Source organism: Triticum urartu, chromosome 4A (genome assembly GCF_056163025.1).
Source record: "Triticum urartu cultivar PI428250 chromosome 4A, HENAU_Tu73, whole genome shotgun sequence".
In the NCBI taxonomy this organism is placed as follows: Eukaryota; Viridiplantae; Streptophyta; class Magnoliopsida; order Poales; family Poaceae; genus Triticum; species Triticum urartu.
In genome coordinates, this window is record NC_141876.1 from 408,799,624 (window position 1) to 408,812,239 (window position 12,616).

At 45.2% G+C, this 12,616-nt stretch overlaps 1 protein-coding gene and 1 pseudogene across 2 annotated transcripts; one reads left to right on the top strand and one right to left on the bottom strand.

Annotated features, from left to right (window-relative positions):
• Positions 1-610: 610 nt before the first annotated feature.
• LOC125551853 (uncharacterized) lies at positions 611-6,186 on the top strand. 2 transcript variants are annotated; one of them, XM_048715222.2, is made up of 13 exons: positions 611-895; positions 1,682-1,755; positions 2,232-2,315; positions 2,438-2,518; positions 3,486-3,566; positions 3,701-3,793; positions 4,421-4,600; positions 4,697-4,764; positions 4,877-4,937; positions 5,166-5,219; positions 5,301-5,390; positions 5,621-5,687; positions 5,798-6,186. In XM_048715222.2, the coding sequence occupies exons 1-13, from the start codon at positions 757-759 to the stop codon at positions 5,887-5,889; spliced, it is 1,164 nt and encodes a 387-aa protein (XP_048571179.1). In that variant the 5' UTR covers positions 611-756; the 3' UTR covers positions 5,890-6,186. The 2 variants fall into 2 exon arrangements, with proteins under 2 accessions (XP_048571179.1, XP_087374622.1); XM_087518496.1 differs by having other exon boundaries at positions 5,166-5,390.
• Positions 6,187-10,191: 4,005 nt separating this feature from the next.
• LOC125551852 (F-box protein At5g46170 pseudogene) lies at positions 10,192-11,682 on the bottom strand (annotated as a pseudogene).
• Between the last annotated feature and the right edge of the window lie 934 nt (positions 11,683-12,616).

Consider the following 12,616-nt stretch of genomic DNA (forward strand, 5'->3'; position numbering starts at 1 on the left):
TTTCTACAACTGGTGCTTCTCCATATGTCCCCATTGTGTTTCGGGATATTATTTTGTACTATTGTTTTCCTATGTCTACCCTTGTATTTATTCAGCGCATTGTTCTTTTCGCATTTTGGCATGAAAGCTTGCTGGCTTGGAGGAGGATGAACACAGATGAAAGAGGGGAAACATTGTAGAATTGTGTATGTTGCTTGCCAAGTTTAGCTTTGAATTTTTAATGCTTTGACACTTCGTGCAGAATGAACTAAACATTTACATGTCAAGAGCATCTTGATGCATATAAAGAGTAAACGGAGGCATGAAATACCGAGTTGTATGAGTTGATTTATACTCTCCAGTTTTATGTATATTTGTGACTGTGTGTATCAGACATGAACATTCATCGTTTCATGCGTTGTCAAGCTTTCCTATACACCACGAGACGCAAAGCAATCTTTTATCTACCACATGTTGGCATCTACTTGAAATGCAACCAATAATTATACGTGCATTGCACGTGCATACTTACTAGTAAAGTAAAAGAAAAGGAAAAAAAAAAGCAAACGGTCGCGGGGCAATTACGCCCGAGGCCCCAGCGGGGAGCATTTCTATACGAATCCAGACAAAAGCCTCGCAAAACGAAATTACCCCCCTTTGCTCCCGGACAAATTGCAGAAACACCCTCTCCGTTTTGTCGCGGCGGCGACGGCGACAACGCAGATCTCCTCTCGTCCCAAGGCTCCGGCGATCTCTCTGGCTGTGTGAGCGGGAGAGATGGAGCTGTGGAGCAAGCTGAGGAGCCTCGACGCCTACCCCAAGGTGAACGAGGACTTCTACAGCCGCACCCTCTCCGGGGGACTCATCACCATCGTCTCCTCCCTCGCTATCCTCCTCCTCTTCTTCTCAGAGATCCGTACGTACCATCCCCCCTTCTCCCGCATCGCCGTCCCAGATCCCTTTTAATTTCGTTTACTCTGTCACCGACATAGTTCGATCACGCCGTCCCGTCCCCGATGGCTTTGCTTGCCTTCCGATAATTACATGCGTTTCGGTGCGAAAATCGAGCATGTTTGATGCGGTTGAGACGTATGCTTGTTGGCCATGTTGTTGGTTTGAATTGAGAAATTAAAATAGTGGATGAAAAAATCGCAATTCTATTACTATCATGGTAGATGCATTTGGACTAGACTAGTTCTACCAGTGGTGCTGTTTGTTCTATTTTGATGCTATTTATGAGTTGATGACATCAGAGTCCCGGGATGGTGTGTGCGTGCACATTTGTGTGTCGATGTGCTGATGTGGTTAATCTTGCATCCATTAGATTGGCTATGCTGCTACCATGGTGAAGTTCTTTTCTTTGTTTAGTTAACATATAAGCTACCATCGTGGGACGGAGGGAGTACTAGAAATGGAGTTCCATTACTTATTTGATATACTTTGATGTAACCAATTGGAGTTGAATTAGATTGGGGGCACCTATAATTTTGTTCTCACTACAGGTTTCAGGATTTTTAGGATCAATATAAGGTGCAGCGATGCAGTGTCTTACCATCTTACTATGCTCATAAATTAATTTGGCATGCTAAAACTGTAAAGGGGGGTGGTCTTGTTACATGTTGCAACTATATTTTCCTGAAATGCGGTGCTTCCCTTTGGTCACATTATGCATTAACTTATTGCTGTGTTAACTTATATGCAGGGTTGTATCTATATGCTGCTACAGAGAGTAAGCTCACAGTTGATACCTCAAGAGGGGAAAGGTTACATATCAATGTTAGTGCAGATGCTCATTCTGTCATTCCAAACTTTCCATTTGTCTGGTACTTCTAGCGAGTTTCGTCTATTTCTTTGGTGTTTAATGTTGGTCCTTCCATGCTTGTTAGACGTTTTGAAAGCATGTAACTAAGATCTTATTATACTCAATTGCGCATTTTTATCAGTTTGGCTTCATTTTTTGTATATTCTAAAACTCTATTTACCTTCCGTTCTGACAATGTCTGGAACTGATTTGCTTGTTAGACTTAGACAGCCTTCATTTTCTAGTCCAGACCTCCACAGGTTGGGAAATAATGAGCTTGATATTCTTAGATGTTGTATGGGCGATCTGTCATAAGAACCTTAAATAACTAGTGATAGCCAGCTAGCTGAAAATATTTGCCAAGCCGTCAAAGCCCAGACCATATATGCCATTCCTGGTGAGACACTTTCCATTCTTTTCACATTGCTAATAAACATGTTTGTTTTTGCAGTTTGATGTTACATTCCCCGCTCTTCCCTGTTCTCTTGTTGCTATTGATACTATGGATGTCAGTGGAGAGCAACATTATGATATAGTATGTGATACACTTTTCAACAGTTTCCCTCTTTTCTATTTTTATCATCATGTAAAATGTTTGCCGAGCTCTACTGCATATATTTGTTATCTTGTTTGAGATGCTGAATGACTACTTTGCAGAGACATGACATAATGAAGAAAAGAATTGATCATCTTGGTAATGTAATTGAATCGAGAAAAGATGGAGTTGGTTCCCCTAAGGTACGTTTTCCCAAACTGAAGTAGTGTGTTATTGAAACTATTGTATTTTTATCTAACAATTTATGATAACTTGAACTGCTTGTGTGTTTTAGCATGGCTAATTCAAGATCCATTGCAATTGATCAATCATAGTATAACCAGATCTTGAATTTGTGAATCTTTTTCTTTACTCTCAAGATAGCCGATACTATCGCTGATGAGTTTTGCCTCCATGGATTTTGAATGGTTGTATTGTAAGCTCGCTAGCTGCCTTGCAGTTGATAGTGACTGTTCATGTTATGCCTTTTGAGAACCACCTAGGGTTGAAATATAAAGTATTACTGTATTACTCCCTTTGTTTGTGCTTATAATGCATATTTTTTTCAAGTACGGGGACCAACAAGTAGGCCACGCAACTGAAATAATATTTGAAGGGCCATGCTATTCATGGTGTTATTATGGTTGTTTACTCATTGATGTTAAAGGAGGAGGGAATATGATTAAATAAAAGAAAACAAAATCTTAAATTTGCATGCATGTTATAGTATTTGTTAATAGCAAACCACAAGAATAGGCCGTATATTTGAAACACAGGGAGTAACTCTTCATGTTATATATTGGAAACCACAACACAGAACCAACCTGTGGTTGGATGGTTAGGAGGTTTGACGCTTTGTCAATCTCAAGACCCGCCGGCTCAGTCTTTCAGAGGTTTTCATAGGGGTAGGGTGTGCATGTGTGCGTTCATAGGGGTGAGTGTATGTAAATATTTGTGAGCGTGCGTCTGTACTGTGATTCTCAAAAAAAAACACAATTGAGAAACCAATTACAATTCGTGCATATTCAGAGCATGGTGGCCTGGTGGGTGGTGCCTTGAAGTGACTGATATGTTTTTCCTATTAAAGATTAAATATATGTGCACAACATATGCATGTAATGGGGTATCATTCTTCCTTGACTTTGAGCTAACTTCTGGATCCTCTTCTAGATTGAAAGACCATTGCAGAATCATGGTGGAAGGCTTGACCACAATGAGGTTTACTGTGGGTCTTGTTATGGTTCCGAAGAGGTAGGTATCTCTAGTGCAATGATATCATGTGTTTATGTCATTCTTATGACCCTGACCATATACTTAAGCTTATTACTGCAATAATTTCATTTAGATTGAAAATATCATTAATATTGCACTTACAATTATACCAGTCAGATGACCAGTGTTGTAACTCCTGTGAAGAAGTTCGTGATTCCTATCGGAAGAAAGGTTGGGCACTCACTAACGTAGAATCAATTGATCAGGTATTGGACATTCATGTTCCTCCACTTCTATTTGATAGCATAATCTTGTTCCTGTACATTGTTCTTAGCAAATACTATCTCTGTAGTTCCCCATAGTGACATGTGATGTATTCCTTGGGTCCTCTGTCTGTTTATCTACTAAAAAGGAAGTTATTAAAGCAATAGCTTACAACAGTTAATTATAAACTCAGTAAACCACATGTGGTAGAGCACAAGCTGACTAATTTGTACCTGCGACATACGTTAAGTCATGTATCTTCATACTTAACAGATTCATCCTGATGTTGTCATATGCTAGTAGCAACTTGGTCTTCATCTAGTGATATGCTAGTAAGCATTCCCATTGGCTATGAAGTGTGCGTTCATCAAAAGAAGAATTTTATAATACAACTGTTTTTGTGTTATTGTTAGGTAAATATCACACTTCTCATTAGCTTCTATTTAGAACACATTGATTAATTTTTTTGAAAGTCACATGAATATATAAATCCCTTTAGCTTATTATTGCATTCTGTTCCGTTCTTTTATGAAGTTAGTTTACTGTCGCTGCTGTCTGCCACTGATCAGTGTGGACTGCCTTTTGGTATTTTGCTTATTGTTATTTTCCTTTCTTTACATGCTCTTCAGTGCAAGAGAGAGGGCTTCGTTCAAAGGTTAAAAGACGAACAAGGCGAAGGTTGCAACATTCATGGGTTTGTAGATGTCAATAAAGTTGCTGGAAATTTTCACTTTGCCCCAGGAAAAAGCTTGGACCATGCATTCAACTTCCTTCAAGATATGTTGAACTTCCAGCCAGAAAATTACAATGCAAGTAGAATTATTTCCTTCTATTTACAGTCCAATTATTGTATTGAACATAAACATGGACCTTTAATGGCCGACTACCCCCTTTCCCTGAAACAGATAAGCCACAAGATAAACAAACTGTCCTTTGGGAAAGAGTTTCCTGGTGTTATCAATCCTCTTGATGGGTACGATTCTGTGCTTACTGATCAGTTTCTCAATTCATGAAGCCGAACAACTTTTTTTTGTCTCTCTTTGGTTCACAATTTTCCATGTCCCTGATTCTCTCGAGTATTTCAGTGTAGAGTGGAAACAGGAGCAGACAACTGGATTAACAGGGATGTACCAGTATTTTGTGAAGGTAAGATGTTAGACACTGATCAAGCTATCATATTCCTCAATTGGTCTGCACATGCCTCCCAAACGGGAAGCCGGGTTAACGGAACAGAGTCTTACAAATTAGAAAATAAAAGGGGAAAACCCAGTTCAGTACAACTAGTCGATTGTTCTGTTCACTATTACACTGCTATGTTTATGAAGAGATGCCGACCTTCTGCGTCAGTTTGCTAATCATCTCTTTTTTATACAGGTTGTTCCTACTATCTATACAGATATTAGGGGGCGAAAGATTCACTCAAATCAGGTAAACATCATGGTTTTTTTTAATGTTTACTTTTTATTACCAAGCCAAAGTTTCTGGCCAATACTTAACTTCCACGTGCAGTTTTCTGTGACGGAGCACTTTAGAGAAGCAATTGGCCTCCCGAGGCCCCCGCCCGGTGTATATTTCTTCTATGAATTTTCACCGATTCAGGTTAGAAAGGATCTCTTTTATTTTATGTTGTTACTGTTGAAGCTTGAGCTGCACTTGAGAGTTCATCTACTGATAGTCTGCAACTTTGTATAGAAACAAAGCTTGTCCGCCCCCGAAAAAAGAGACCTATATCATGACTATATATAGTGCTGTATGCTCGAAAAGAAGCATACACTGCATTTAATCCATTAGGTTCGTTTGTTTCTTATCATGAGGTGGCACTTTGACAGGTTGATTTTACTGAAGAGAACACATCGCTTCTTCACTTCCTGACAAACATATGTGCTATTGTTGGAGGTGTGTGATACACTTGTAACCATACGTTGGTGCTTTCCTTCCAAAATATATCCGCATGGCAGAGGTGATAGAAATTTCTAACCCATGGTTGATCTTCACTCTGGTGGCAGGCATATTCACCGTGGCAGGCATCATAGATTCTTTTGTGTACCATGGTCATCGTGCGATCAAGAAGAAGATGGAGATCGGAAAGCTGGGGTAAATCCAAGTTGAGCAGCATCTAGGCAGGCAGGCAGCCAGTAGGACGGTAGCCCTGGAAAGGCGAGCAGAGAGCTCAGGAGGAATTTTGGTCAATATTATATTATTATAATACAGTTCCTAGTTGGTCGACTTTTGCTAATTATTTGATCCCAGAACATAGAGGTTTCTTGTTTCTTTCTTGTGTAAGCAGTCGGATCGCAGTGTTTGTGTTATAGGTCATCAAAGTCTTGTGTAACAACATTTTACATACTCAAAACCCTCAACTCAACGTTGCTGAAAACTCCATTTTGATCTGTTCCGCCGTATGTCATGGTACGATATAGATGATAGATTGGCAATACTATTACTTGTGTCAGGCCGCCGCCTTATGAAAACTTGACCAAATACAGTACATTTGCCGGTATATTTGGTGGCGGCTTGCGTGAAACGTGCGAAAATAGGCACGAGTGTCGTGTGGTGCGCGCGCAGTGGGCTTGTGGATTCGTCGCCTTCCCCCGGCGCGGCGGTGCCATCACCGCGGAGAAGGACGTATCATGGGCTCATGCGGGGCCTTTTCACGTGGCCGATCCCCTCCCAATCCCCAATCCCAATCCCAATCCCAATCCCAATCCCACGCACGGTCATCGCCGGCAGGGAAAGCCCCCCATCACATCATCATCCTTGCCTTTTTCCTTGTCAGATGAAGAGGATCATCAAAAGAAAGAAAGAGAGCAGAAAGCGGGAGGAGACGAATGGAACAAGGGAGGGACACGGAGGCGGAGGGGAACAAGCAGGCGGGCATCGGGCTTAATTGCGTGAGAGCGATCGGAGTGGGGGAATGTGCTCATGTTCCTGGCCGCCAAAGGCCCGGACAGGAGGAATATATCACCAAAGTTGGATCCATCCATCCATCAAATGATGCGAGAGTGATCGCTCTGTCGGAGCAACTGCTGTGCTCTCTCTCCCTCCCTCCGACTCCGACGACGCAGCCCAGTGTAGCGTGGGTGGAGTGTCCCGGTCGGATCAATCAATCAATGGTGGAGTTTCAATTTCAATTTCAATTTCAATGCTAGGAACAAGCACTCAGTGGAGCAAAAAAGTTTCAATGGGAAAAGCGTATGTACGTAGTATCATCGACCATCGTATAAACGATGCGCCCTCAGGACGCGAGCGTGGCACCAAATGTAGCAGTGCTGCGTACGAAATTGGCCCCCTGTCACCATCTCTTCCGCTCCACGCCTTCTTCGAAAAAAACAACAACTATCTATTCCAATTTAAGAGCATCGGAGCACATTAAACGCGCACAGTTTTAAAACCACCATTGCGATGTGATACGTCGACGATATGGGCGGGCGTGAAATATAAATAATAATTTAATTATTCCCGTCTGAAGATCCTCAAGTGTGTGTGTGTGTGTGTGTGTGTCCCTCTCCGACTGTGATTGTTTGCTCCAGACGAGACGGCTGGAGTTAGGGTTAGCTCACTCATCCATTCATTCATTAATCTACAGGGAAACAGCTCCTTTCCACCGCTTCGCTTCAGGACAACAGCTGTTGTTTAAATACCACCGGTGGTGGTACGAGAGATGGATTGATTTATTAGGTGATGATGCTGTTGCTTTACAAGCTTACATATAAAAACTCAATATGGTCGAGCAGGCCCGGGAATTGCCATTGTGGCCCATGTTCCTGTCCCCGTTCCTTAGTGGACATATATTCTCTGCCACTGCTACTAGAGTTCCTTCAGCGAATAGACAAGCTGTGATCACGACAGGTTCAGACGCAACCAGTAGTAGTAGTATGATTTATCCTTCTGTTTCTTTAAACTTGTATGCAATATGTGTAGCATATATCTATCTAGTTTCCTGCCGCTAGTTAGAAAGGGAGAGCTATGTTGGTGGATGAAAAATATAGACACCATATGTTATTCTTTTCATCATTAGTATAATAAAGCCGATGAAGTAGCCTTTCTGGATAGCCGAATACATTCTCTCTTTTTTTCTTCTTCTTCTTCTTCTTCTTCTTCTTCTTCTTCTCTTGAGAAGAACACGGTTTACTACCACTCCTCGAAAAGAAAAGAAAAGAAAATAAAAGGAAAGAAACGCAAAGGATTCGGCAAAGTAGTCCATTCAAGATTTGCATTCCACCATATCTTGTCAACTTTCAAGATTCATCATATGTTGCTGTTGCTGTTGTTGTCAATTTGTTCCTTTTTTGTGTTGCCAAGCAATCCGCATGTTGCTCAAGTCGTCGTTCATATTCATAGCTTAGCACGAGCGCTTCTCTTCCCTCTTTTTCGCATTTGTCCATCAGTCCATGTGAAGTCAGGAGCAAAGTAATCCGATTCTTGCGTTGAAAGAAAAGAAAACAGGACGAAATATTGATTACTCCCTAAGACAGGCCCCGACCCTTTCAACAAAACAAAGCACACTCAAACCCAATCCGACGGAACGAACGAATTTTGTTGAGGGCACACTCAAACTCAAAGCTAGCTGGCACGACAACATTTCAACGGCAGACGCACACAAGCACGTAGTGCCAACCAACCAGCGGCAAGACAAGAGAAGGCCAGCGACGCCACGCTGGAGGCTAATAGTTTTTGAAGATACGGATTAGAGACTAACCGCAATGTACTAGTACTAGTAGTAGTTTATTAGCCCATGTGGCGAGCGGGACTAATATTCCCTCGTCCTGCACACCACACCACCAATGCAAATGCAAATGCATATGCGGCCGTTGGTTTAATTAGCCACGGGAAATGAGATGAAGGTTGACCTGGCTGGATGTGGTTTCAGGCCTCAACATGTCTGTCCGTCTGGATAATGCTCACATGCATACATGGCGAGAACGATCCGGGTGTCTATCCATCCATCCTTGAGAATTTGAGATAGATGGCTTGCTGAGTGCTTGTTGCTCAAGACAGTTGAGACGATGCATGGTCTTAATGTTGGTGATTTTAGCTGATGATGATGGGTGTGCTGTTAAGTGTTAAGTAGCATTCATGCCCATCATGATTCTGGCACTGTTTGCTGTGCCTGTGCCGGCTCATTGCTCCAGTTTTTGTCATTACCCATTAGATTAGATGGAGTCCATCAAGGATCACACACATCAGTGGCCATAACCCATTACACAGTCAGACAGACAGACAGACGGACGGAGAAGGACATGAGCAAAGCGATTGGCCTTTAACCCAACCACCGTCCAAAAGCCCTAGAATGTTTCCTTTTCATCCATTTCATTTCATTTTAGTACACTTGTGCAAAAACTAATCCTTATTGGAGTAGCAGCAACAGAGCGTACTCTCCCTCGCTTACCTTTTCTTCTTCTTCCTCTAACTTCGCAGCGCACTCCTCCACCAGCTCCTCCACAACAGACAGACCAGATTAATCAATCAAATCCAGGATCACAGCACAGCTGCTCCATTACATTACATCAACACAAGAAAATGGGTTTTGTTTTACGCAGTCACTAACCTAACGCCAAAAAATATATATAGTACTACCAAAACGCATGCTCATCCAACCAACAATCACTAGCACCGGTGGTTGGTAACCAACAGGAACTCATGGATAGCCCAAGGAATCAAACAGCTGGAAAACATGCTATGTCTAGCCTAACCCCCTCTGTAATCGCGACACACACATGTCATCCACAGCAGCTCACAATGCAAACCCAGCAAAGCATGCCATTATCTCCATCCTTACACAGTTTTGGTGCCTTCCTCCTCCCGCAAGTCAAGGATGATTATCACATAATAATAAAGATCAAGGCATCTCATCTGCCTCCCACACAGCAAGCATTTTGACAATGTCCATCTCGTCCAATTCCCGGTCAATAATGCGTGCGTGGATTACATTACTGCTAGTACAACACAAAGAAAAAGTAGTAGTAGCATATGCACTCCGGAATAGATCTGCCTAGTCTGGCACAAGAATGTGCAGTGCAGATCAAGTAAGTAAGCCGATCCGAATTGCTGTATGGATGGATATTGTGTGCATCGCGGAAAGCTTATCCCCAACACTAAGTAACTCTCATCTCAGTCCGGCTAGGAACAAGGGTTAGAGAGTGCAAGAGAGAAGCAATAGGATTACCATTCTTGACAATTGGATTAGGATAGGAGCAAATGCAAATTCAGGGCCGCACCAACGTGGGAGCTTATCCTGAAGCACCAGTGGTTTAGTTTCCTGGTCACAAACTCACACTACCTCGGTTTAGATATGCAGTCTCCTCCTTTTCATGTTGATGAGGAAAGCTCAACTTCTTATTCACTACTGTAGTATAAATTGCAGACAATTTTATATTGAGAACAATGATATAGTAAGTACTATGTGGTAATGTCGTATCACTTCATTTCATTCATCCATTAATCGATCACATCACATCACCGCAACGAAATGATGCTAAGGCAGTAGCGAAGAAATGAGATACTACGTAGTATGAGACATGATCGCTGCTGTTACAAACAACAAGTAACACCTCGGTGTGCCTGCCTGCCTGCCTGCCTGCCACTGAGCAGAGCTGAAGCCAACAGAGCAGAGCAATCTATCCGGTGGCCATCGCCATCGCGCAAGGATTAGAATCCGTTCATCTCTAGCAGGTAGGTGCGGCGCTTGCTGAGCATCGCCACGGCCTCCCTGAAGGGCCCGTCGAAGGCGCCGGCCACGAACTCGTCCAGCTCCTTGCGCCCACCGCCGATGCCGCCGGCCTCGCCCACGGGCTTGATCACCACCAGCGTCGCGCCCTGGATCCTCGTCCCGTCCGACAGCTCCAGCATGGGCGCGTACCGGAGCTTCATGTTGCAGGCCGGCACCTGCGTGCGGTTGGCGGCGGCGGCGGCGGCGAGCGGCTTGTCGGTGAACTCCTTGAGCTGCGGGCGCTCCATGCACAGCGTGCCCTGGCCGTGCGCGTCCGTCAGCTCCACGCGCTCCAGGGTGGGGTGCTCCTTGACGATCTCGCGGAGGAGGTAGTGCCTGGTGGCCGCGGCGATGAGCGAGCTGATGGTCCACACCACGCGCAGCTTCAGCCCGCCGTTGGTGTAGAAGGACTCGGGTATGCTCCCATTGTCGTCGTCCCCCTGCGAGGCGTCGTGCTCGTCCGGGGCCCCGGAGGCGGAGGCGGAGGCGGAGGGCGGGTGCGAGGCGTGCTCCAGCCTTGTCCCGCCCAGGATGACGCAGCTCTGGAGCGTGGTGCCGAAGACGGCCTTCCACCTGAGGAGGACGCCGTCGTCGGTGCCGACGTCGGAGACTGGGAGCTCCATGCGGAGGTTGCGGATGCTGCTGAAGTTCTTGAGCACCTGCGCGGGCGAGTGGTGCGGCGCGTGCTTGGCGGCCGCGTGGCCGGCGGGCCTGGCCCCGGCGTCGCAGTGTCCGCCGAAGGGCTTGAGCACGGCGAGGAGCACGGTCTTGAGGAGGCCGGAGAGGACGCCGCGCTGGCGCGGGAGGGCGAGCGCGTCGTCGGCGTCGGCGGCGGCGATGACGCGGTCGATGCGGAGGCAGGCGTCGTCGACGAGCGGGACGAGCGCGTTGAAGCGGCGCGAGACGGCGGAGCAGCGGCCGAGCGAGCGCGCGTCGGCGAGCTTGTTGAAGATGAGGAGCACCAGCGAGTCCGGCACGCTGTCGAAGTGGTCCTCCCCCTGCAGCTGCGCCAGGAGCAGGTCCTCGGCGAACACCCGGTGCCTGGACTGCATTCTGGCTTCAGCTGTGGCGCGCGCGCGAGAGAGACAGCGGCAGCAGCAGGAGGAGGAGGTGGAGTTGGTGAGGTTCCGGTTGGAGGAGGATGAAGAGGGTGGTGGTGATGGTGAGTAATGGATGGCGAGGGGGAGAGAGTTATAAAGGCGCGCGAGCGAGACCTCTCCTCTTGTTTAACTCCATGACTCGCTGTCGGGCACCACCCTAATCCTAATCATACCGTTAAGAGAGAGGGAGGGAGGGAGGGAGCAGGACGACCATTTTTCTTCTTCTTTTCTTTACCTCCCCTTGTTTCTTCTTCCCCCCTGTGCTCCTTACCAGTAGGCAGGCAGTAGCCATTGTTCAGTGCATTTTAAAAAAATAAATAAATCAAACTTCATAAACTTTGATCAAGTTTGTAGAGAAAAACTTATACATCTAGTAGAATATTAAATACATATTCTTACTTCTTAGATACATCAAGAGGACAACCTCTCCTCCCACGTCACACGTGGAAACTCTAGAGTTTGTAATGTTTGACTTTTCAGAAAATCTGTATACGCTACATTATGGATACACTAGGTGTAATTGCCAGTGACAAAAGAAAGGCATGTAGGTATGGATGGAGTACTAGGACGTACAAAAAACGTGCAACTTCATTTTCTCCCAGCACGAAAATGTGCACCCTACCTGTCTAGCACAGTGCTCATTTCCGTTGGGGTTGGGCTAATGAGAGTACCACGTATCCAAGCAAAAGGGCGGGCCTGCTTTTCTCCTGACCGGTTTACCAGGCAGGCGGGAATAAGAATCGGATACGGCTCCGCACGACGCACGCCCACGCACACAGTGTGACTCCACTCCACTGCCTTGCCAATTGCCAATTGCCATAACCCAACTCAACTGCTTCTTTTTACCAACTCAACCAAACACAAGCCTATATAGCTCATCAGAGAGGACGGCGTTGCAGTCCAATGCAAGGAGTAGCACTTATTTTGCACCGTTTCATGCTAGGATAGGCTGTTAGAGCAGCTCCAACGTGTCGATCTAAACCAACACGCGGTTTGTTTGTTTGGGTCGGTGTGTA